At 37.1% G+C, this 21,960-nt stretch overlaps 1 protein-coding gene across 2 annotated transcripts in view; it reads right to left on the minus strand.

Moving 5' to 3' along the window:
* FAR2 (fatty acyl-CoA reductase 2) overlaps positions 1-21,960 on the minus strand; it is a 171,187-nt gene that overhangs the window by 4,723 nt on the left and 144,504 nt on the right. For both annotated transcript variants that reach the window (XM_061204722.1, XM_061204723.1), the window contains exons 4-9: positions 18,268-18,447; positions 11,348-11,525; positions 9,949-9,993; positions 7,851-7,969; positions 6,520-6,587; positions 3,879-4,050 (exon numbers count right to left, since the gene is read on the minus strand). In XM_061204722.1, the coding sequence (XP_061060705.1) occupies positions 3,879-4,050; positions 6,520-6,587; positions 7,851-7,969; positions 9,949-9,993; positions 11,348-11,525; positions 18,268-18,447 (762 nt within the window). The remainder of the gene's footprint in view (positions 1-3,878; positions 4,051-6,519; positions 6,588-7,850; positions 7,970-9,948; positions 9,994-11,347; positions 11,526-18,267; positions 18,448-21,960) is intronic.

Consider the following 21,960-nt stretch of genomic DNA (forward strand, 5'->3'; position numbering starts at 1 on the left):
TATGTAAAGTAAACTTAAGAAAGATTAAGTGGCTGTGATAATATAATGTGTCAAAGCCAAAATTCCAACTCAGTTTTGACAAACTTCAAAAAGCCTCTGTAAACTCACCCCCTGTATCCCATTGCTTAAGATGGATCACATCTTCTGACCCCATGGTCAGGACCTGCTGTTTGAACTTCCCAACTTTATAACAATTTGTAAAAAAACTTTTGTATGCTTTCTTATTTGATCCTCACAGTATGGTTCTGTGAGTTAGTTAGGGTCTATACTGTTTATCTTCATTTTACAGATGGATTAATAGGTTAAAGGTCACATGACTAATGCTCAAGTCTAGATTTTCTGGTTACAAATCACCTTTGGCCTATAGAACATTCGATTTTTATCTTAGTTAGGCTAATATTGGTAATAGTTATTACTATAGTTGACTCCATAAAGACTTATGATGCTATTTGGGGAATTTGGTCTTATTTCTGGTCAAATCCTACTGCCCATATCCCTGATGACTCATGAGGTACTTCTCTCATGGTATCATGGGAAATTCTTAGGCAAGGAGGTAGAATCAATATAAGCATCATAATAGGGTTTCATTTACTATTGTTATCTGACATCTTGGCTGTAGACTGATTTATATTTATATTTATATCCTCCCACAGTTCATCTGTTGAAACCTATTCCTCCTAATAGTGATAGTATTTGGAGAAGGAGTCTTTGGCAGATGGTAATGCCCTTATAAAAGGGACCCCAGAAAGCTCCCTTGGCCCTGCCAGCATGTGAGGACACAGAGAACATGGCTGTCTAGGAACCAGGAAGTGGGCCCTCAGCAGATGCCGGATCTACCAGCACCTTGATTTTAGACTTCTTAGTCTCCAGTACTGTGAGGAAATAAAGTTCTCTTTTTTGCAGGATCTCAGTTCACTGACCAGGGATTGAACCCGGGCCATTGCAATGAAAGCCTGGAATCCTAGCTACTAGGCCAACAGGGAACTCCCAAATTTCTGTTGTTTATAAGCCACCTAGTCTATGATATTCTGTTATAGCAGCCCAAACAGACTAAGGCAATCTTTATCCATTCTACAACCCTGACATAATTGATATGATTTCAGTAGATTTAATTTTTAAAAATAATCATTGCACAATGATTATATAGTATATATAATACATATACATTGTATATATAATATTGTATATTATATATACAATGGTGTAACATTGTATGTACAGAACTATATCAGCATAATAGGATTTTTTTAGAAAGAAAGAATACATTTATTACTCTCAGGTAGTAAAGATCTTCTTAATGTGTACAATGCAAAAGCTATAAAGGGAAAGTGATTCATTTTATCACATAATATGTTTAAACTTCTTTGGTAGTAATAGTGATTACTATATTCTATGCACTCTTATGTAAAACCCTATAAAATAGGTATGATTACAATCCCCTCTTGACAAGTTAGGAGTTAGAGAGGTTAAGTAATTTAGGGCTCATATGGATAAATTGGTGAAGCCAGGATTTAAATATGTAAGTCTGACTCCAAACTCCATGCTCTTAAGACCTGCATTATATATAGCTTCCCTTGTATTAAAAAAGCTTCATAATTAGAACTGCAATATAAGAAACTGACTTCAAGAAAATACATGAAATATATATTTACACACACACAGAGCTTCCATAAATTAATAAGTACAAGCCAATAGAAAAATAGGAGTATTACTCAGCCATAAAAAGGAATGAAATAATGCCATTTGTAGCAACATGGATGGACCTAGAGATTATCATATTAACTGAAGTCAGACAAAGACAAATGTCATATAACTCATATGTGGAATCTAAAGAAAAATGATACAAATGAACTTATACAGAACAGAAATAAACTCACAGACATAAAAAACAAACTTATGGTTACCAAAGGGGAACAACGGGGAGGAATAAATTTAAAATTTGGGATTAACAGATACACACTACTATATATAAAATAGATAAACAACAAGGACCTGAAAAAGAATATATATATGTACCTGTGTATATACGCATATATGTATATCTGAATCACTTTGCTGTATACCTGAAACACTGTAAATCAACTATACTTCAATAAAAAAAGAAAAATTAAAAAAATAGGTGAGAAATAGAAGCAAGCAACTCATACCAGAGAAAACACAAAAGTCCAATACACAAATGAAAGCCCAGCCCCTCCAGCAATCAAGGAAAATGCAAATCAAAGTGACAAAGAGATGCTATTCCTTGTCATTAGTCTGACAATTCAAAATATTGAGTTTTGCAAAGTATTAATGAGAGTGAGAAAGAACAGACTCATACTCTCACTTGCTGCTGTGGAGGTGTAAATTGACAGAGCCTTCCTTTAAGGCAACCTGGTGGTAGTCATAAAATCCTTATACTCTCCAATCTAGCAATCCCACCCCTCAGCATCCTCCCCAGATCTAGAGGCACATTCTAGAAAAAAGCATGTTTGTTGCCCCATTGTTTGTAATAGTAGGGGGAAAAGACAGCACTAGCAGAATGACTTAGATTTTCATGGAACGTAAGTGAAAAAGTTAAAAGTATGTAGGATTGATTTATACATACACAGAGATTTATACATACACTTACCTCAAAGCAAAACTGTATATATGTCCATATATGGTTGTAAATACATAGACGATTACACACAAACACACATGGGGAAGGAAAGGGTCCAGAAGGATTCTTGCATTCTCTGCCATAAAGATTATTCTTAAGATTCCTATCACATAACAAACCTAACCATTTCCCATGAATATTACAATTTAATTTCTTACAAACAAAATACATAAAGATTTTTATTGGGCTCCTTCCTCCTGTGTTTTCCTTTTGTACTTACAGAACTTTGCTCTTCAACCAGGTCTTCTTCTAACTCTGATATGTTTGAAAGGCTTTAGCGTTTCTGCCAGGAATGTTTGGTTTTCCTTCTTTTCCCATCTTTATTTAATAAACGCCTCATACTTTCCCAGAGACACAGTATCTCCTTTTTCACCTTGCTCAAGAAGAAACTGACAATTGAGTTATGAACGCTAAGTAAGGTCTCTGAAAATTTGGATAAACTCTACATTGCCTAAGTTTCAGTCATTTGCTCTGCTAATAAGGATGGAAAGAAAACACGCTGAGAGAGACTTCTTCCTTTAAAAGGAGCTAACATCATGCTCTGAGGCTTGATGGCAGGGATTGCCTTTGGTAGTTATGATAATGATGACACATATAGTATTATTCAAGTGAGACGGGTACGAAGGGACATGTCCTAGGTCACACAGCTGGAAGGTGACAGAGCTGCCTCAGCATCAGCATACTTTCATTCGACCTTGTTCCCTCTACTCTCTTCACTCATCTCCAGGTGGCAGTAAATCCAATTCTGATTTCTCCAGAGCTTTTCTCTGTCACTTCCTTTGAGACTACTTAAAATTCTTCCTTTAGCTTCCATTTCCTCATTTGTAAAATTGGGATGATGAGAATATTCTCCTTGGGATGTTGTGAGAATGAAAATGAGATCATCATGCGCCATCCCTTGTGTGTATGTGAGGCTGTTACCATTGTACATTTTAAGATCATCTAACAATTTAGAAACTCCCAGACACAGAATCTCAGTTGCTTTTCTTTGTAGGTGAATGATTACCTGCTGAATTCATCAAGCAAGTTCCTTAACATATAACTTCCTTTATTATGACAAAGGATCTCTAAGGTAGGCTTTTCACTACTACTGCTTTGGTTGTTCCCTTATATATACAAAATCATAAATATATATGATTCAGTTGTCACCTTTCATCCCCAGGTGACGGGAGGGCTAAGGACTTGGGGCCCTAAACTTCCACGCAGAGACACTCCTAAAGCTATTGTCTCAGCTTCTCACCTAGGCTTCCTTCCCGTGAGCCGCAGATAGAAGTCATAGATAATGGCAGGGGCCCGGTGGCTGACTGCATTCCAGTACTGGGTTGTGACGTTGTTGGTTGTGAACTCAGCCTTTGGCCTCCTGAAAGCTCTCTCAAGTGGGATTTTTTCAAAGGTTGCCAAGACTTGGATCCCTGGGGGGGAAAAAAAAAAACAGAATAAGTAAGTGCTGAGTCTAGGAGCATATAAACCCACTGTGGTGGATGGCATTTGCAATGGGTCAAAACAATAAATAATAAGGATTTGTCGTGTAGAGTCACGTATCAATTTCTGAGAATAATATTAAGATTTTTATGCCGGGCAAGTGGTCACCTGCAAAATCAAACAATTTGAATACGTTAAGAATTGGGTCCTTCTCTTGAAATCTTCACTCTAAAACAACTTCTTGGGAAAGTAGTTTTAGTCAATACAGTGAAGTATTGTTCAGAAAAACTTAAATCCATCATTCAATTTCAAGGTTATCTAATCTATTCTAAAGCCCAAGACAGAGCCTAGGGGTGTTATTTCCTTGGTTGGATCATCTACTTGCAGGAAAATCAGGAAAGTTTCTTGACATTTTACTTAAACTTTTATAAAGATTTAAGTAAAAGAGAGAATATAAAAGCAGGACTCCTTCGTGTTGGTTCACTTTAAATACCAGTCTTTTACTTCTTTGGTATTCCTACTGTTCTGGAATACATCAGACTCAATTGTTTTACTCTTGTCTCCAGAGTTTTTTAAAATAATAATCTTTTAAAAAATATTATTACTTATATAAAACCTAGTTTAAAGCTTTTAGTGTACATTTGTAAATCCAATATGTCTTTTCAAAAGGTATTCATTCATTTGAATTCAATTTTGATTTTATTTATGTAGAATTTTCAAAGAATATGCCTAAGTTCATTACTCAGTTATGTTGAAGCTATCAGTTATTATGGTAATATGATTACTGTCCTCCATAAAAGATACTACCTAGAAATCTGTATGAAAAATATATACCCTATACAGAAAATATTATCAAGAAACATCTGATTCCTGGGTCTTTTCCTCCCAGAGGGATTCATATTAACTTTTAGGAATCCCTAGTGGGTGGTCATTACACATTCAGGAGACCTGTCTTCTATCAATACTTCTACATCAGGCTCCAGCTCCCCATATGAACTGAATAAATCATTAACTCTCTGGGCCTTGTGTGTCAAATAAAGTGAGCACACTAGATTATTTTTAAGATCGCTTTCAAATATTATTATTCCGCAAAATAGATAGTAAACATTTTCAGTACTGAAGAAGACTATTTTGAATCTCAGGAATGGATTTTACATGTAACATCTTTTTATTTAAGAGTTTAAGTATCTTGGGGACTTCCCTGGTGGCGCAGTGGCTAAGAATCCACCTGCCAATGCAGGGGACATGAGTTCGAGCCCTGGTCCAGGACGGTCCCACATGCCGTGGAGCACCTAAGCCCATGCGCCACAACTGCTGAGCCTGCGTGCCACAACTACTGAAGCCTGCGTGCCTAGAGCCCGTGCTCTGCAACAAGAGAAGCCACCCAATGAGAAGCCCGCGCACCTCAACGAAGAATAGCCCCTGCTCGCTGCAACTAGAGAAAGCCTGCGCACAGCAACAAAGACCCAACGCAGCCAAAATAAATAAATTAAAAAAAAAAAAAGATCTGTTTTTTAAAAAAAAAAAGTTTAAGTATCTTGGTTGCTTCTATTAATGCCTCTTTTTATAGTGATATCTTAATTCTGTTACTGAGGTAGAGGAGATTTATTTTTATTTCCAAATATTGTCAGAATTATTTAGCTATATGATCTAAATAACTGGATATATTAACTAAAGAACTTTGATGGTAGTAGATAATTTCATTTTACTTTTACTGAAGTAATAACTTTGCAAATAGAATAGCAGAGCAGAGTGCTCTGAATTGGAAATCAGATTCTAACAAATTAAGCACATTTGATTTTTTTTCAACATCTAGTAGCTAAACAATTAAATGATCTAAAAGTTTCAAATATTTGCAAGAAAATGAACTTTGAAATTGACAAAGGAGAGTACAAGATTTGTTAGCTAATTTTCTATTATATGCAGGATTAATTCAATTCAACAGGATACATTCAAGGTTACACTATGGCTGACAGCATAAATTAATAAAGAGTATCACTGACTCAATAACACGAGTTAACATTATTGGACTTTTCTGAATCTACTTGGCCATTGATTATGTCACATTCTCAGTGATGTGGCCAGGGTATGAGGGCTGTGTTCATGAGAGCAGTGGCTCAGCAGGTGGAGTATTTTATCATTGACATTGCTTATAATTGCTGACTTTTACTTGGCTTTATTTATTTTTTAAATGTCCATAGCCAATGGACCCCTTATTGCTTACAATCATGCAGCTATCCCACTGGCCCCTTTCTTTGGTATACCACAGTACATCATAATTAACTCTTACACATTTACAATTTGCAATTATTTTTATCTCTCTACCTATGTTTTGTCTTTTCCCCCATTAGACTCTAAGCTCCATGACACACTTTGTCTATCTTTTTCCCTGTGGCAGACCCTAATCATGAGTGAGCAGACTCTCATAGTTATATAGGTACATTGTTATAGGCACTTACCCATTTTGCCCCAATTACAGGGATTGAGGTTGCCAGACGTACAGTGGTAGATCAATGTTGACTTAGGTCTGGAAAACAAGTTAGATAAATACAACAAAATGGAGAACTAACGAAAGAAAGATAAGGGAAAATAACATTTAAACAAGGTTTTTTCAATAATTCCCATGACTAAGGCACCCTACGCAACACTTCCATCTTTTGTTCCTTTTTTGGGTTAATAAGCAAAATAGAAGAAGACTAGGAAAAGTGCAAGTGTGTGTGTGTGTGTGTACATGTGTACGAGGAAAAAATCCCAATAGGTTAACATATTTATGGAGCAAATGGAGGTAGCATGACGATGAGAAAGCAGATCATGTTTCTAACTTCTTGATATCTTTATTGGGCAAAAATATGGGCCATGTTTTTTCCTAAATCCAGTGAAGCTCTGTTGGATTGGAAAACATCTAAATGTCTAACTTCCAATAATTAATAAAAATTAACTTTGTTTACTTTTACTAACAAAGCTAAATATACAAACAACCTATTATTTTTTCCTTGTACTAGAAAATCCCGCCCACACCCCCACCCCTCCCCCGCTACACACACGGTGATCTGAACTTTTGACATTTATTAGGAACTGAGGAGTTTAAAAAAATATGCTCTCATTTCATCCACTTTTATCTCCTCTCCTTTGCCTTAAAAAAGGAAGCTGTATTTTAGATTACTGAATAGAAAGAAAAGCTTTTCGGTTATCAAGAATTAGATGGTTAAATGATTTGAAGAATTTATTACTTTATGATCAACCAAGTACTAACCAGTATTTATAAAACAACTTAATGCATATATGATGGCATAATTGGAACTCTGTGAAATATTGAAATGGACACCCTCTCACATTTGGGGTCTTCCACAATAAAATGCATATGTGTATATATATATATTTAAATAAATTTATTTATTTATTTATTGGCTGCGTTGGGTCTTCGTTGCTGCGCGCGGGCTTTCTCTAGTTGCAGCGAGCGGGGGCTACTCTTCATTGCAGTGCGCGGGCTTCTCATTGCGGTGGCTTCTCTTGTTGCGGAGCACGGGCTCTAGGCGCGCGGGCTTCAGTAGTTGTGGCTCGCGGGCTCTAGAGCGCAGGCTCAGTAGTTGTGGCACACGGGCTTCATTGCTCCATGGCATGTGGAATCCTCCCGGACCAGGGCTCGAACCTGTGTCCCCTGCATTGGCAGGTGGTTTCTTAACCACTGTGCCACCAGGGAAGTCCCAAAATGCATGTATTTTGAAAAGGTGCCTAACACAGTCTCCCTCCTTCTCATCAATTCTTTGAAAGCCAGCTTATGCATCCACACCTGTGAACTGCCGTGTACCATCCTACAGCCAAGGTGAGATTGACGACTATATCTGCTGGAATTAAATCTGCCACAGCCATCGGAGTAGCTCTTATGGACCGAAGAAACCCCTTCCCAGCCTGCACAGGAAAAAGGACATAAAATATATTTTTTTAATTTATTTATTTGGCTGCGTCAGGTCTTAGTTGCGGCACGCGGGCTTTAGAGCGCGGGCTTAGTTGCCCCACAGCATGTGGGACCTTAGTTTCCCGACTAGGGCTCGAACCTTCATCCCCTGCATTGGAAGGTGGATTCTTAAACCACTGGACCACCGGGGAAGTCCCAAGGACATAAAATATTGAACCAGGTCTTAAGTAATAGCCGGGATTAAAGTATACATCAGACAGGTAATACGAATGCTGTTAGTGATAACGGCCAGCACTGATCACTGCTTACTAGGTTCCTGCGCCAAGGCTGACTGCTCTCAGCCCATCCAACCTCCCAGCCGAGTTCATCTTAAGTGCCACCATTGCCAAGAACCGCTAGGGGTCCTCAGGTTCCTTTCAGAGTGAAATTCCTCAAACTTGTGAGAGGTTTAATGTATTTGGTTAATTAATAAACAATAAGAATTAGGGTTCCCAAATTCCCCATTAATTTAGTTTACCATTTCTTAAATGATGTTGTTTTCTCCTAGTGCCTACTAATTTACAAGCAATAATAGACACTAAAAGTTTAAGAAACATTTTTTAAAACTTAATAAAATTCTACTACTTGACAAAACTTTTTTTATTACTTGGGGAAAAACCCACCATTATTTACTTTTTGTTCAGTATCTTTGTTTACCTCACAGATCACTGATGTTATACAGATGTAAGAATTGGGAATTATTCATGTTAATACATGTTGTGTCAGTAAATAAAGAAGTCAGTTAATAAATTAAAAGTCACGTTTAGTGACTTTATAAAGTAATTGATTATTTACACCCTGTATGTTTCCAACATCAATTTGCAGTGGTTAGCACTTTCTTGTGTTCCTAATTTCTGTTTTCTTGTAACTGATTTCCCTTCCTTTGGACATAGGAAATCAGTCTGGAAAATTTTAGAAAATTTGAATTAATGTGCAGCTTTGTAAACAATGTAATAAAACGCACTCTTGGATCATGTTAAAATAGTTATGTTCTAAGTTACCAAATGCTCACTCCAACTAAGCCTCAAGAGTTGAAGGCAGGTAGGGAGGGAACAGAAAAAGAAAGAAATCAGAAAGGAGTTCATTGTCATTGTGTTTGACAAGTAGTTATAATTCACTGTCTTATATTTGTATTGTAGTTCATGTTGGATCTAGTTCTGAGAATAACAAAGGCATAGTCTGAAACGTGAGATCCCTAGTAAGATTTAAACTCATTTAAAGAGTGGAAGTCCTGTTCATTGTCCTAAAGAGTAGAGTTGTGGTTCTGGCCCTAAGATGCTTCAGGGTGAACTGGGAAGCACCGCAGCTCACTGGATCAGTCTCCACTGCAGGGAGACACACACAAAGTGCTGCTGACCCAGAGGAATGATCGATGTTTCTCCTGGTCTGTGAGAGCATTATTGTTGAAAAGTGTTTCCTATAGTCATCAGTTTTTATATTTGAAAAATTTGCTCCAATTGGTAGTTTTCTTTCTTGTATCTATTAAGAAATTGATGTTGATATATTTTATGAATTTATATAATTTCTATCCACACGCACATAAATTTAAAAATCTTTGGGGGTATGAGTTTTAGTGCGTCCCTAATTCAAGCTACGGTTAAAGAGCAAAAAGGGGGAAACACCCCCATCTTGTGTTAACTAAGGGGAAATACGGGCATGGTACTAGATGTTCAAAAGAGTTTCCAAAAATAAAACTCCTAAGTAGTAATTGATGATATCACAGTCTTTCTGTTTTCCTGATAATGATATCCACAGATAATTAATTTCATTCTGCCTCTATTTTCCAATCGGCAAAATTGAAATAAGTTGCATCAATTGCGGTTAGTAAAGTAATGCTTATGGTTTTGCGTCAGTGAAGCTAAGCCAACACTAGCATTTTGTTACTATCCCTCCACTACTTTTCAAGTAATTATTTCCACACTGCTATACATACCGCAACAATGAGCCCAGTAGGTCCATTTATGTTATCAACCCAACCCTAAAAACAAAAGAAAAAAAAAGATCTCTAATTGGTTCCACATGTCAGAAAATCCTAATATCTTTGGAACATCTGCAGTCTAATCTTAATAAACTTCAAACAAGAGCACTGAGACCCCAGCCGATAGAACTGTCTAATCCAGTATTTCTAAGATTTCAAACAGAGACCAATGAGAAAGCACTGGATATTTTCTGGACTTGGTTTGTGCAAGAATTAAAATTCTGCCAGCATTTATTTCATAGCAGGAATCATGGATGGTTGCAAGTTGTTTATGACATCTTATGAACTAAACTGGATCACATCTTAAATATCATAATCTGCTAACCAATTCATTTTCCCCACCTGGGCCTGATTTTAACTCCTCAGGGGAACATTTCAAACACAGTTTGTAGGAAATGTCCATTTCTTGACAATTGTAAGAGTCATAGCATCTTTCGTTCTATCTATGTATGTATGTATCTATCTGTCTATCCAGCTATGTATCTATCTATCTATCTATCTATCTGTATTAGCTTGCCTACAGATGTTAGAGGAAAGATTATATTTAGGAGCAGTTAGAGACAAATGTCTCTTTGAGTTTGTCTCCTAAGCCCTAAGCAAGTCAGTTGACCTCATTATGTCTGTTTCTTTATCTGTGAAAGTCAAAAATGTGTGTGTAAAGTGGGAGAGAAGAGAGGAGAAGTTGAAGGGATTAATATTAGTTGAGCCTTTTACTAGGGACCAGGAATTGCACTAAGCACACCTCATACATCGACTCATTTGATCAACCCTCCACAGTGGGTGGGATTAGCCCAGTTTTACAGATGAGACAGCTCAAAAGCCTGCATGTCAGTAAGTAATGGAGCTTGGATTTGTCTGGTGCAAAAGCTTTACAGAATTGCTTCAAAAAAGATGGTATAATTCAAAGTACTTTCTAAAAGATATAGCCGTATACAGAGATAAAAATTATTATTCCTAAACTGAGGACTTTTCTCTGAGCTTCCTGATTCCTATTTACCCTGGCAATTGTAATACTACCAATTTGGCCATCAAGAACATTCTGCTATATTTAAACTATAGTGGGGAAGCCAAGAAATAAAACTATTTCCCATGGCAATTTTGAGACGAGAGTTAATGAGAAGCTAATTTAAGACTCCACCCAACTCTAGGACAGTCAGTGTCACACTCAGAGGAGCCCCATGCTGAATAAATCCTGAACCGAATGTGGACTTCTGTCCTAATATAATGGGTTCACATTTGATTTGCTGTACTTAGCTATACATACTAAAAAGAAAAAAAAAGACATCAGAGAGTAATTGGGCTGGAAGGATACTGGTTTGGAAGCAAAGTGTGGAATCCAGGCGAGTGGGCTTACTGGGAAAGGCTCCTGCCAGGTTGCTCCCACGATGGAGGGCCGTATGATGGCAATATTGAGCTTGCCGCTCTCCTGCTGCACCACCATCTCTCCCAAGGCCTTGGTGTAGGTGTACGTATTGGGCCGATCCCCGATCAGCTTGGGTGTGATCTCATCAATAATAGCATCGTCTAACCACCTGAAGGTAGTCAGAGTAAAAAAGAATTCTAGCAACATGTGTTAGACAATAGACCAAAAAAGAAACTGTGAGACATCGACAATCAAACAAAACGTCCCCCTTCTAGCTGGAGTTCTGGAATTAGGAACTGTCAGAGGACACCAAGTCTTGAGTGTATACCTGTCCAAATGATGCATGACGGATGAGTTCTTTGCTCTCCACTGCTTAGCCCAATATTACTAGTCGAATCCTACGGCCTCCTGCCTCGATAGATTTTTCCAATAGCTATGCAGTCTGCTACTTGATTATATAGACTCAATCTCTATCTTCAATTATTTTCTCTCAGCAGGAATGTACTTATGAAGGTACATTCAATGAACGCATTGCGAGGGCCAGTCAGGCACCTGGCAGCGGGCTGGCTGCCCTGGTCATGGACTTGAGAGTCTGTCCTCCGAGGCTCATCAGTGGCAGCCCCACTCATTCACTGTTGTCCAGTTAGAACCTATGGCACCAATCTTGAAACCTTCAGCTTTGATTTTTTAAAAATTCTACTCAATGCCTCAAAAAAGAAAAGCAACTACACTTAGCAGACTTACAACATTTTAGCAAATCTATGCACTGTATTTTGAAGGTCTGTTTAGAGTCTATGCTAATAACTTGGTAATCATTTCCAGAGATTTCCAATGAGTTCTGAAGTGCTCTTATAACTGTTAATAGTCTGTCAAGTGGAGTGAGAATAGCACTGTGAAGCAGCTTTAATAGTGATTATTGAATACCTTCACTTACACGAAGACCTGCATCACGAATAACTGTTACCATGGCATTAGCCTAATATTTTTTTAAAAGACGTTAGAACCATTTTGATAATCCCAAAGTCTATCTGATCTTCTCTAAGAAAGCAATCAAATTATTGTCGATTAAATATTGAATGTTTCTCTTAGTTGGTAGATCTATTTGGTTAAACTTTTGATATAATATAGTTTTTAAAAATTAGGCTATATGTCAGTGTGATTTTTATAATCCATGTGTTTGGTACATTCATTCTTATTTTATCGGACCCAGCACAATCATACTATTTTGATTGCAGAAAAATCTTATTAGAGGTTATCGTCTTCCTCCCATGACAAATTGTTGAGTATTTAAGATGTGCTTAATGCCAAGACTTATTCAGAAACACAAGTCTCAATTTCAGTAACTCTCCGATATTGGAGAGGAACATGAGCACTGCCTGTGATGGTTTGGTTTTCCTTGCTTTGCGGCTGCTAGTGCTGAGTATTTTCTAGCCTAGTACCAAATGCCTTCTAGTATCAAATGCCTTCTGTTTTACACTGAAAACGGAAAGGTTGAGAAGTTCCTAAAATTAAAAACAACTCCAAATACTTAGAAAAACAGAAGATATTTCAATTATATAGTCACTCGAGTGTTGGGAGAGAGTGAGGGATAATGCAGGCACTTCTCTATCTTTCTAATAATGTTATCTTTACCTCATCTTATTTGTGGGTCAGCAGTGGATTAACTGACCTAAGACCATTTTTTTTTTTCATCTGCAAAAACATACAGGTTACAAAAACTGAGTCAGAAGAAATACAGCCTAACTTTATTAAGGCTGTAAAAAAAAACAATTTTAAGAAAACATCAGAAGCCAGCAATGCTAGTTGTATGTCACATGGCTGGTACCATGTGCTGTTATTGCTGTTGGTGTGTATGGAAAGGGTAACACCTGGAGGCTTCCCCAAGTTTGGCGAGTTAGCTGATCTTAGAAAATATTGGTTTCGTAGGTTTCTAAGAACACAAAGCAAAAGAAGTTGTAGTGTTCTGTAGATGGTCTGCCTCTACTATTTGTAGCTCCCCCATATTCTACTGTATCACCTTCTCGTTTCCTCCACTTTCACTTATGAAAAAATGGCAATAATTATGTCTGTTCTAAATTTTCAGGTTATATGAGGACAAACAGGAATATTTACAACTACACTTACAGCTATTTGATAAAACAAAATGAGCCCACAAATCTAAGACATTCTTATTTTTAGTAAAACAACCAAGAAGGAAATATCTACAAAGGTAACAGTTGGTTTTACAATATCTTTTCTAATACAGCCAAACAGACCATATCTCATCCAGCCATTTCCCAAGTTTGAAGAGGAGATTAATGTAACAAATATGCACAGCCATTGGTTAAGTGATGTCCTTTTCAGGACCTAAAATCAGTTCATGCTCTTCTTTACCAAAGTTTGAGTTGCTGCTGCTGTTGTTTGTTCTTGATCAGTTTTTAAAATAGCGAATAAATTAGCATGGAAAAAAGACAGCATATAATCCAAAGAACATTTCTGAAATTAAAGCCAATGCCCTTCAGTGTACTCAAGATGTCTGAACCCATGGGTTCCAAATACTAAACTTGTACTTAAATAGCTTCAAAAGAAGCAAAAAGTTATTGAAGACTTCAGAAGGCTGTGTGTGTCACACACACACACATACACGCACACACAATTTCCTCTAAATATTACTTTTTTGGTTTGAAACTTATTTATTCAACCTCCTAATATCATTAATTTCATAATTTACATATTTACTGAATGAAATAGCAAGAGTAATATGTATTTTTCCTCCTAATTTTCTTATGCAGTGAGCAGGGCAAACTAGATATACCTAGAGGTATATCGGAAAAGGTGTCTGGGAGTAAATACTGGACACACTGCTTCATGGTAGCCTTTGCTCTCTTTTCTCTCATCTGGATTATGTTCTTCCCTTGATTATCATGCCGTATGTTCTCACCCATGTATGTGTCTGTTTCCTCACTTTACAATGAGTCCAGGAGGGATTATGTTTTTTATGTTTTTTATCTCTGTGTCCAATCACCTTTCTGCCCCCAGGAACGAGCTACCTTATTCAGTAAATGTGTGTCCTCCCACAAGACAGTCTTGATTGGCCAATTTATGTGCTGGCAAAGGTTTGGGAAGCTGAGATGGATAATGATAGGACAGAATGGGCGAACTCAGAAGGAGGTGGGGTTGTAGGGAGACTGTGGGCAAGTAAGAGAGGGGATGTCTTTGCAGAGAATGAAGAAAAATTGGAAGTTAATGTCCGGCGGCAGTGGTGAAAAGTGCTGGGAAGCTGAAAGGTTAAAGGTTGACCAACTTCAATTTGGCAGAGTTGGCTTCAGAATAAATTTAACAGGCTTCAAAGTAAATTTGAACCTTTTATTGGGGAGAAGGGTATATCTGAGCCTAATGCTTGTGGTGACTTGGCCTCTGTATTACCCTATAGACTTTAACTGAGCACCTATTCTGGCTCCAATGACCTGACAACATGAACATTATTCAGTTTGTTTAAGAAACAATTTAACCCTGCTCTGATTCGCATTAAAGCCTGGTACACAGAAATGACAGTTTTTTTGTCAGCTGCTTAGATGCCATCTTAACGCTGTACAATCCTGACAGTAAAAGCACAAATGTTAAACCAGCTTCTTCCTTTCCCCTGGAATAGATAAGCATTCTTAGTGTTAACAATGTGCTCTTCAGCACGAAGGCAAAACTACTTTCCAACATTTGACCTCTTTTTGTATTTCCCAAAGGGCCATTACCGAGGCTGCTGTGACCTCAATTCCCCTGCTTCTCACACACTCTACCTGCAGCACATCTGCCATGGCTGACTGCAATTAGTGTTTGATCAAGAAACAACTTTTATGTTTCACCTGGCAGATCAGCTGTGTCTTCTGGTGGCCAAGTAGCTTAAAGTATGATTTTTAATAGGTACAAATCTATCAGGAACTTTGACTGGATTAAAGCATCTAGGAATTGAAAGACAACAGAAAGTGAGGGCAGTGGGAAATTGATCATTTTCTTGTTGTCTAACTCCTGGTTCCTTTAAAAAAATGAGGACCACTGCAGTACTAAGAACAATGACAGAACCCCATGGGGTTACTGTTAATAAAAATTTCCAAGGGAAATAGAAACCTAAAATTCTTGGAAACTAATTTTATTTTAACTACAGTTACTACAATTACAAAATAGAGATGAAATCAGAGAAAAATATTTTCTTAAAACACAGCAACCAAACCTGGATTTAGGTGCACTAATGTTTATTAGGAATAACTTTAATGCTATTTGTCATTCTAAAATTTAATGCTATTTGTTATTCAGAAAATTCCATCTGATATAGGAATTGTTGAAACAGTCGTGAACAATGGTCTAGTTGGTGATGGGCTGCTGGGATTTATTCAAAGCATTATTCCAAACTTAACACACAGGTTTTATTCAAAGTTTAAGAAGAAAAAAAGTGCAATCCGAAACAGGGCTAAGATGTGGGCATATAGGTATTTTATACACAAGACTTCACATCCCCAAATATCAGCTTGCTATGGAATTCTGTCATCTATTCTTGCTTTGCCTAAACAAACAAAGAAACAAGAACAAAAAATACCAGCTGGAGTGGTATGAACAACAATCATCCAGTTCCATCAAAAAGTGTTCATTCATTCAGCAAATATTTGAGATCCTACTATGTGCTGGCCCTGGAGAGCAAGAAGGAGCAAGAGATACTCTCCTCCTTTGAGAAGTTCATTGTCCACGAATACAGACGAATAACCAGACATTTAGAATGACCTGTGCTAAGCACACTGAAGAAGATGAGCACTCTGGGGGCACCAGGAACGGCCACCTGAGCCAGTGGGCTCCGAGGGGAGAGCTTTGATGTCTGGATAGGAACTCACCAGGGGAAGCAGAGGTGGAAGTAGTCTCTAGAAACAGAACCACCTAAGCAAAGGCAGAGAGGTAAGAGAGAGAGGGGTGAGTACTTCCGTGTGACTGCAGCACAAATGTAAGGGGAGGGCGGAGAGGGATGGGCTGGACAGATGGTCCTTAGTATAAAATTCTGAACAAATAAATTGTAGTAATGATGTTCTCCCTGGTTAAAAAAAAACACCTTTATTTCCTTAATTGCATTCAAAATGAATTCTGTTGAGATAAAATATAATTTTATTCCTAGTTCTATTTGGCTATATATATATATGTTTAAAAATAATTGTTCTCCTCTGAGAGCAGTACAAGACAGACAGACATAAATTTTGTACCCATGTCAATTACAGTTTGATCATCAATCATGTAGTCATTACCTGCCGTTACCAGTTGACATATAGTGGGGAGTATGGGAAGTGCCAAATGCCTGACTATAAATCAACTCCTCCTCTGGGAGGTGAGCTTATTCTTTGAAATCTGGGGTTTTTGAGCATCTGGACACAGTTTGGGAGGGAGGAAGTGGTATGGAATCTCTGGGTGGACTGAATCTCCATTTCCTAGCTCTTTTCTCTGGTGACCTCTCAGAGATCCCTCCTCAAATCGTGCTAAGGTCTGTCAGGGGTTAGGGGGTTAACAGTGGAGTGAGCCTCTGGAATCTCAGTGGCAGGGTCGGGAATTGAAGGGGATCGTGCTCCTTTCCTTGGCTTATTACATCCATAAACACCACATTTACCCAGAGACAATGCTGTAAGGGGGTGGGTAAATGACAAACAAATCAGTTCCATCCTGAAAACATGCCAAGGCTTTAGACATCGACTTTCCTGCACTGACTTTGGCATCAGTGTCTTTTCTCCAACTATCCTGACAAACTTTGGACTCTGAAAAGTTCCTCTGCACCAATTAAGCAAATCATCATTTATTAGCAACTTAAGCAACCTCCGGCTGCTTTAGATGACTTTCATTTTTCTTTGTCCTGGATATTTTTAAATGACAGGTAAAAATATATATTATCAGAGCTGTATGAGATAAAAATGTTTGCCCTGAAGGGAATAAACTCTTGATTTAGCTAAAGCTTCATTTTAAAGAGTATATCTTAAATAGAAGATACAGTATTATAAGAAATTAAAATATGACAAATTCACCAGGAAACGGTCTATTTTTCTCTGTTATAATACTTTTTATGCAGAGTCTTTTTAAAAAACAAACAAAAAACGTAAACTTGGTAAATGGAACAGAAGAATGAAGAGGCAGAATGAAAAGCATACTTATTCTGAGACAAGGGCCATGTCCTAAGAAGAAAGTGGTTCCTGTTAGTTGGCAAAAAGAGGAAAAAGCTAGACCTCTGTCTCTCATGCATAACAGTACAGTAAGAAAAGTGCCTCTCAGCTGAATAGAGCAAGAGACCAACACTTTCTGCCAGATTTGGAAGAAATTTCTCTTCTCGATTAGTTCTTCTTTATTAACCTTTTGATTAACTGCTATTAAACACTCCCTAGCACTGCAATAATTGCTTTATATAACTCACTTTATCATCACAACTGTAAAGACAGGGAATATTATTAGCCCCATTTTACAAATGAAGGAACTAAGGCTCAGAGAGGCCAAAGAACTTGCTCAAGGTCACACAGCTAGTAAGTTGCAGTACCTTTGCCAGTCTGATGCCAAAACCTTTCTTCTGAACGTTTATACTATGTATGATACTTCCCTTATCTAGTAACAATGCTGAGTTCACTGAGAATTGAGAAACCACTTCCATGAAAAGTACTCTCAAGTACTTCATGCAATCCTAAACTACTCAATACAACTTTTCTGTAGGACTTTTCTACCCCTATCCCCATTCCATCACCAAGCACTATATTCTCCACCGGGGATGGAGGGAATAGCAAGGACAGGGAGTTAAAGCTGGCACCTTTTCGAAGCATTTTGCTCCAAGAGTGTCTCACTTTGTTACCTTATAAATGAACGACTACAAAGAGCCAAAGAGAACAACAGTCTGCCCACCCTTCACCCCCTCATTTAACCCAACTTACTCCATGGAGTCGATGATTTTTTTTGGCTCCACAGGGCATGGATAGATGACTTCATCAATGTGCTTCAGGTTACAATTTGAAAAGGCAGTAGAGATGTGTATGAAGGCTTCCAAGTTTGGCATCTGACTGGCCATGAGCAAGAGCTGCTGGGTGGCAGTGACGTTAAGCTGCACGGCATGTCTGGAGAAGATTAGACAGAAGGAAATGCAGTGAGGCAATTCACATCCCGTTTTGCTGGAACTGCACCCACTCCAATAACTGGCATATCCATCTGATTTTTGTGGCTGCATCAAAGGACCAGGAAGAAAAGTACAGGTCATGGCCACAAAGTTATGTGATACTTGGAATGTGTAATATGTTGATGATGTTTTCTGTGCACATAAATCCCATGGTGCATGTTGCATTTAGAGGTCACGTGGTTCTAAATCAACCAGAAGGAAAAAAATGGCAATCCTCTGGATTTATAAAGGGGCTTCTTAAGCAGTCATTAAAAGAATAAAAAACATAAATTAGGCATCTAACTTAAATTAGAAAATTCAAATAAATTGGAGGAGAGCAACAGTGACTATGGAGTGAGAAATATGTTTCTATTGCAAAGGTACAGGTCAGACATAAATAATGATGTCAATAGAGAACAGATGTGGTTGCCAAGGGGGAGGGGGGTGGGGGAGGGACAGATTGGGAGTCTGCGATTAGCAGATGCAAACTATTATATACAGGATGGATAAACAACAAGGTCCTACTGTAGAGCACAGGGAACTATATTCAATATCTTGTGATAAACCATAATGGAAAAGAATATAAAAAAGAACGTATATATATGTATAACTGAATCACTTTGCTGTACAGCAAAAATTAGCACAACATTGTAAATCAACTTTACTTCAATAAAAAAAATTGATGTCAAAATCCTAAATTTTACCTAATAGAATACAAAGCTATATAAACATGTGATGACAATGAAATAGTTCTTTCTAGAAATACATGTTTCATACAAAATCAGGAAACCTATTAATCTAACTCAAAAAGAGAAAAAAATAAATGATCATGTGTATATATATATATATATTTTTTGAAAAGTTTAAAAATGACATTCAATATCCATTTCCAATTCAATTTTTATAAATTCACTAAAAGAGGAAGAAAATGATTTAAAAATGTATATTTTAATTTGCTAGCCTGTGTCATGCTTAATGGTGAAAAGTAAGGAGCACTGATTTTAAAGTTGGGCCAAGAATGCCAACAATCAGTACTGCTTAACACTGCTCTGAAGCTCTGGCCTTATAATTAGAGAGGAAAATAAAATTAATTAATAAGTACAAACACTGCAAAGGCAATCCAGAAATGACTATCAGATTATATAATTGTATATCTGGAAAACAAACAAGCAGCTGAAAAAACTGGAATGAACAATAACATAATTCAGTAAGGTGTCCACTTATAAAAGTTATATAAAAAAATCACTAGTTTTCCTATATAGAAACAAAAATTAGAGACTATAATGGAAGAACGGCACATATTCAAAAATGAACATTTAAAACATATATCAAATTAATAATAAATGAATAGGCTCTATATGAAGAAAATGATAAAACTTCATTAAGGGTCATAACAGAAAAACTGAATAAACGGAGACATATATTGTTCTTGGATAGGAAGAGTCAATGTTTTAAATATGTTGTTTTTCTAAAACAATCTGCATATTCAAGGTAATCTCAATCAAACTCCCAGCCCTTGAAAAAACTTGGCAAATTTATTCTAAGTTTAATCAAGAGGTGAGAATAGTCAGGAAAATTCTATAAAAAGAGAAAAATGTGTGTATAGTTGCTTAATAAAATAAGAATCATAGTCATTAAAATACTGTGGTACTGGAAGAGAAAGCCTAATTAATGGAATAAGAGTTCAGAAATAGGAATTTAATATACTATGAGAGTTTCCTTTCAAACAAAAAGTGAAAAGAAATCATTTAATAAATGTTTTAAAAAAACCCATCTTTTGGTAATAAAAAAATATTGTACATTCACACCTACATCACTCTTCTTTTTATGGAATTTTCCTGACTATTATTCTTTATAACTAAATAAATTTTAAATAGGTCAAAGATTTAAGTGTAAAAATAAAACAATAAAAATACTGGAAGAAATTATGAAAAACTGTGTAAATAATAAAATAGAGCTGAGGACAAATGATAAACTGTTAAAATATTTTGAGCCTTATAAAAGACAAAGAGTTAACATGCTAAATCTTCCAAGAAGTCCTAAAACTGACAAGAAAAAAATGTTTCAAGAGAAAAATAGGTGAAGAACATAAACAGGCATTTCACAAAAGAATAAAATGCCAATCCGCATGTAAACATCTTCAACCTTTCTGATTATCAAAGAAACAGAAATCAAAATATGCAATGCTATTTGCATTATAATATTGACAATGATAAAAAGAATTAAAGAATTATAATATGGTACTGTTGTGGGTGTTAGAAATGAGCATTCATATGCACAAGAACAGCGTAAATTAATACCACCTTTTTGGAAAGCAACTTAGCATTATATGTCAAAATATAAACTGTTCATAACCTGGACACATCTACTATGTGTCTAACAATTCTACTTCTGGGAATTTACCCAAAGGTTAAAAAATGTATTCGACACAGATGTTCACTGCAGAGCTGTTTGTAATAGTGAAAAGCTAGAACACTCTAAAAAACATCCACCAATACAGAACTGGTTGAGTATATTATATACATGTACAATGGAATGTCATGTAGTCGTTACAAGTTATAATAGAATATCAATTGACAATGAAAGATATCTAAAAATAAAATTGAACAGGTTGCAAAAAACATTATTCTCAATGTGATGCCATTTTTTTGGTGAAATTGAACATAAATCTATTCTATTATGGATGCATAAAGAAAAGCTGAGGGACTTCCCTGGTGGTGCAGTGGTTAAGAATCTGCCTGCCATGCAGGGGACAAGGGTTTGATCCCTGGTCCAGAAAGATCCCACATGCCACGGAGCAACTAAGCCCGTGAGCCACAACTACTGAGCCTGCGCTCTAAAGCCTGCAAGCCACAACTCCTGAAGCCCGCGCACCTAGAGCCCATGCTCCGCAACGAGAGAAGCCACCACAATGAGAAGCCCGCTCGTCGCAACAAAGAGTAGCCCCTGCTTGCCGCAACTAGAGAAAGCCTGTGCGCAGCAACAAAGACCCAACACAGCCAAAAATAAATAAATAAATATATTAAAAAAAAAAAAGATGCTGAAATGGATGGTCTTCACAATATTAAATGGTTAACTCTGGATGGTAAGATTTTGGAGAAGTTTTACTCCTTTGTATTTTTTTTTTTATTGAGAATATCTCTTTTTTTAAAAAAAAAGAAATCATAGGAACTTCCCTGGTGGTCCAGTGGTAAAGAATCTGCCTTCCAATTCAGGGGACATGGGTTCTATCCCTAGTCTGGGAACTAAGATCCCACCTTTTGCTGGGCAACTAAGCCCGTGTGCCACAGCTTCTGAGCCCATGCACTCTGGAGCCCGCGTGCCACGACTAGAGAGAAAACCCGCATGCCACAACTAGAGAAGAGAAATCCCATATACCACAACTAGAGAGAAGCCCTCGCACCGTAACAAAGAGCCCGTGAGCTGCAACTAAGACCCGACACAGCCAAGAATAAAATAAATAAAATAAATAAAT

The sequence above is a fragment of the Eubalaena glacialis genome, chromosome 11 (assembly GCF_028564815.1).
Source record: "Eubalaena glacialis isolate mEubGla1 chromosome 11, mEubGla1.1.hap2.+ XY, whole genome shotgun sequence".
Classification (NCBI taxonomy): domain Eukaryota; kingdom Metazoa; phylum Chordata; class Mammalia; order Artiodactyla; family Balaenidae; genus Eubalaena; species Eubalaena glacialis.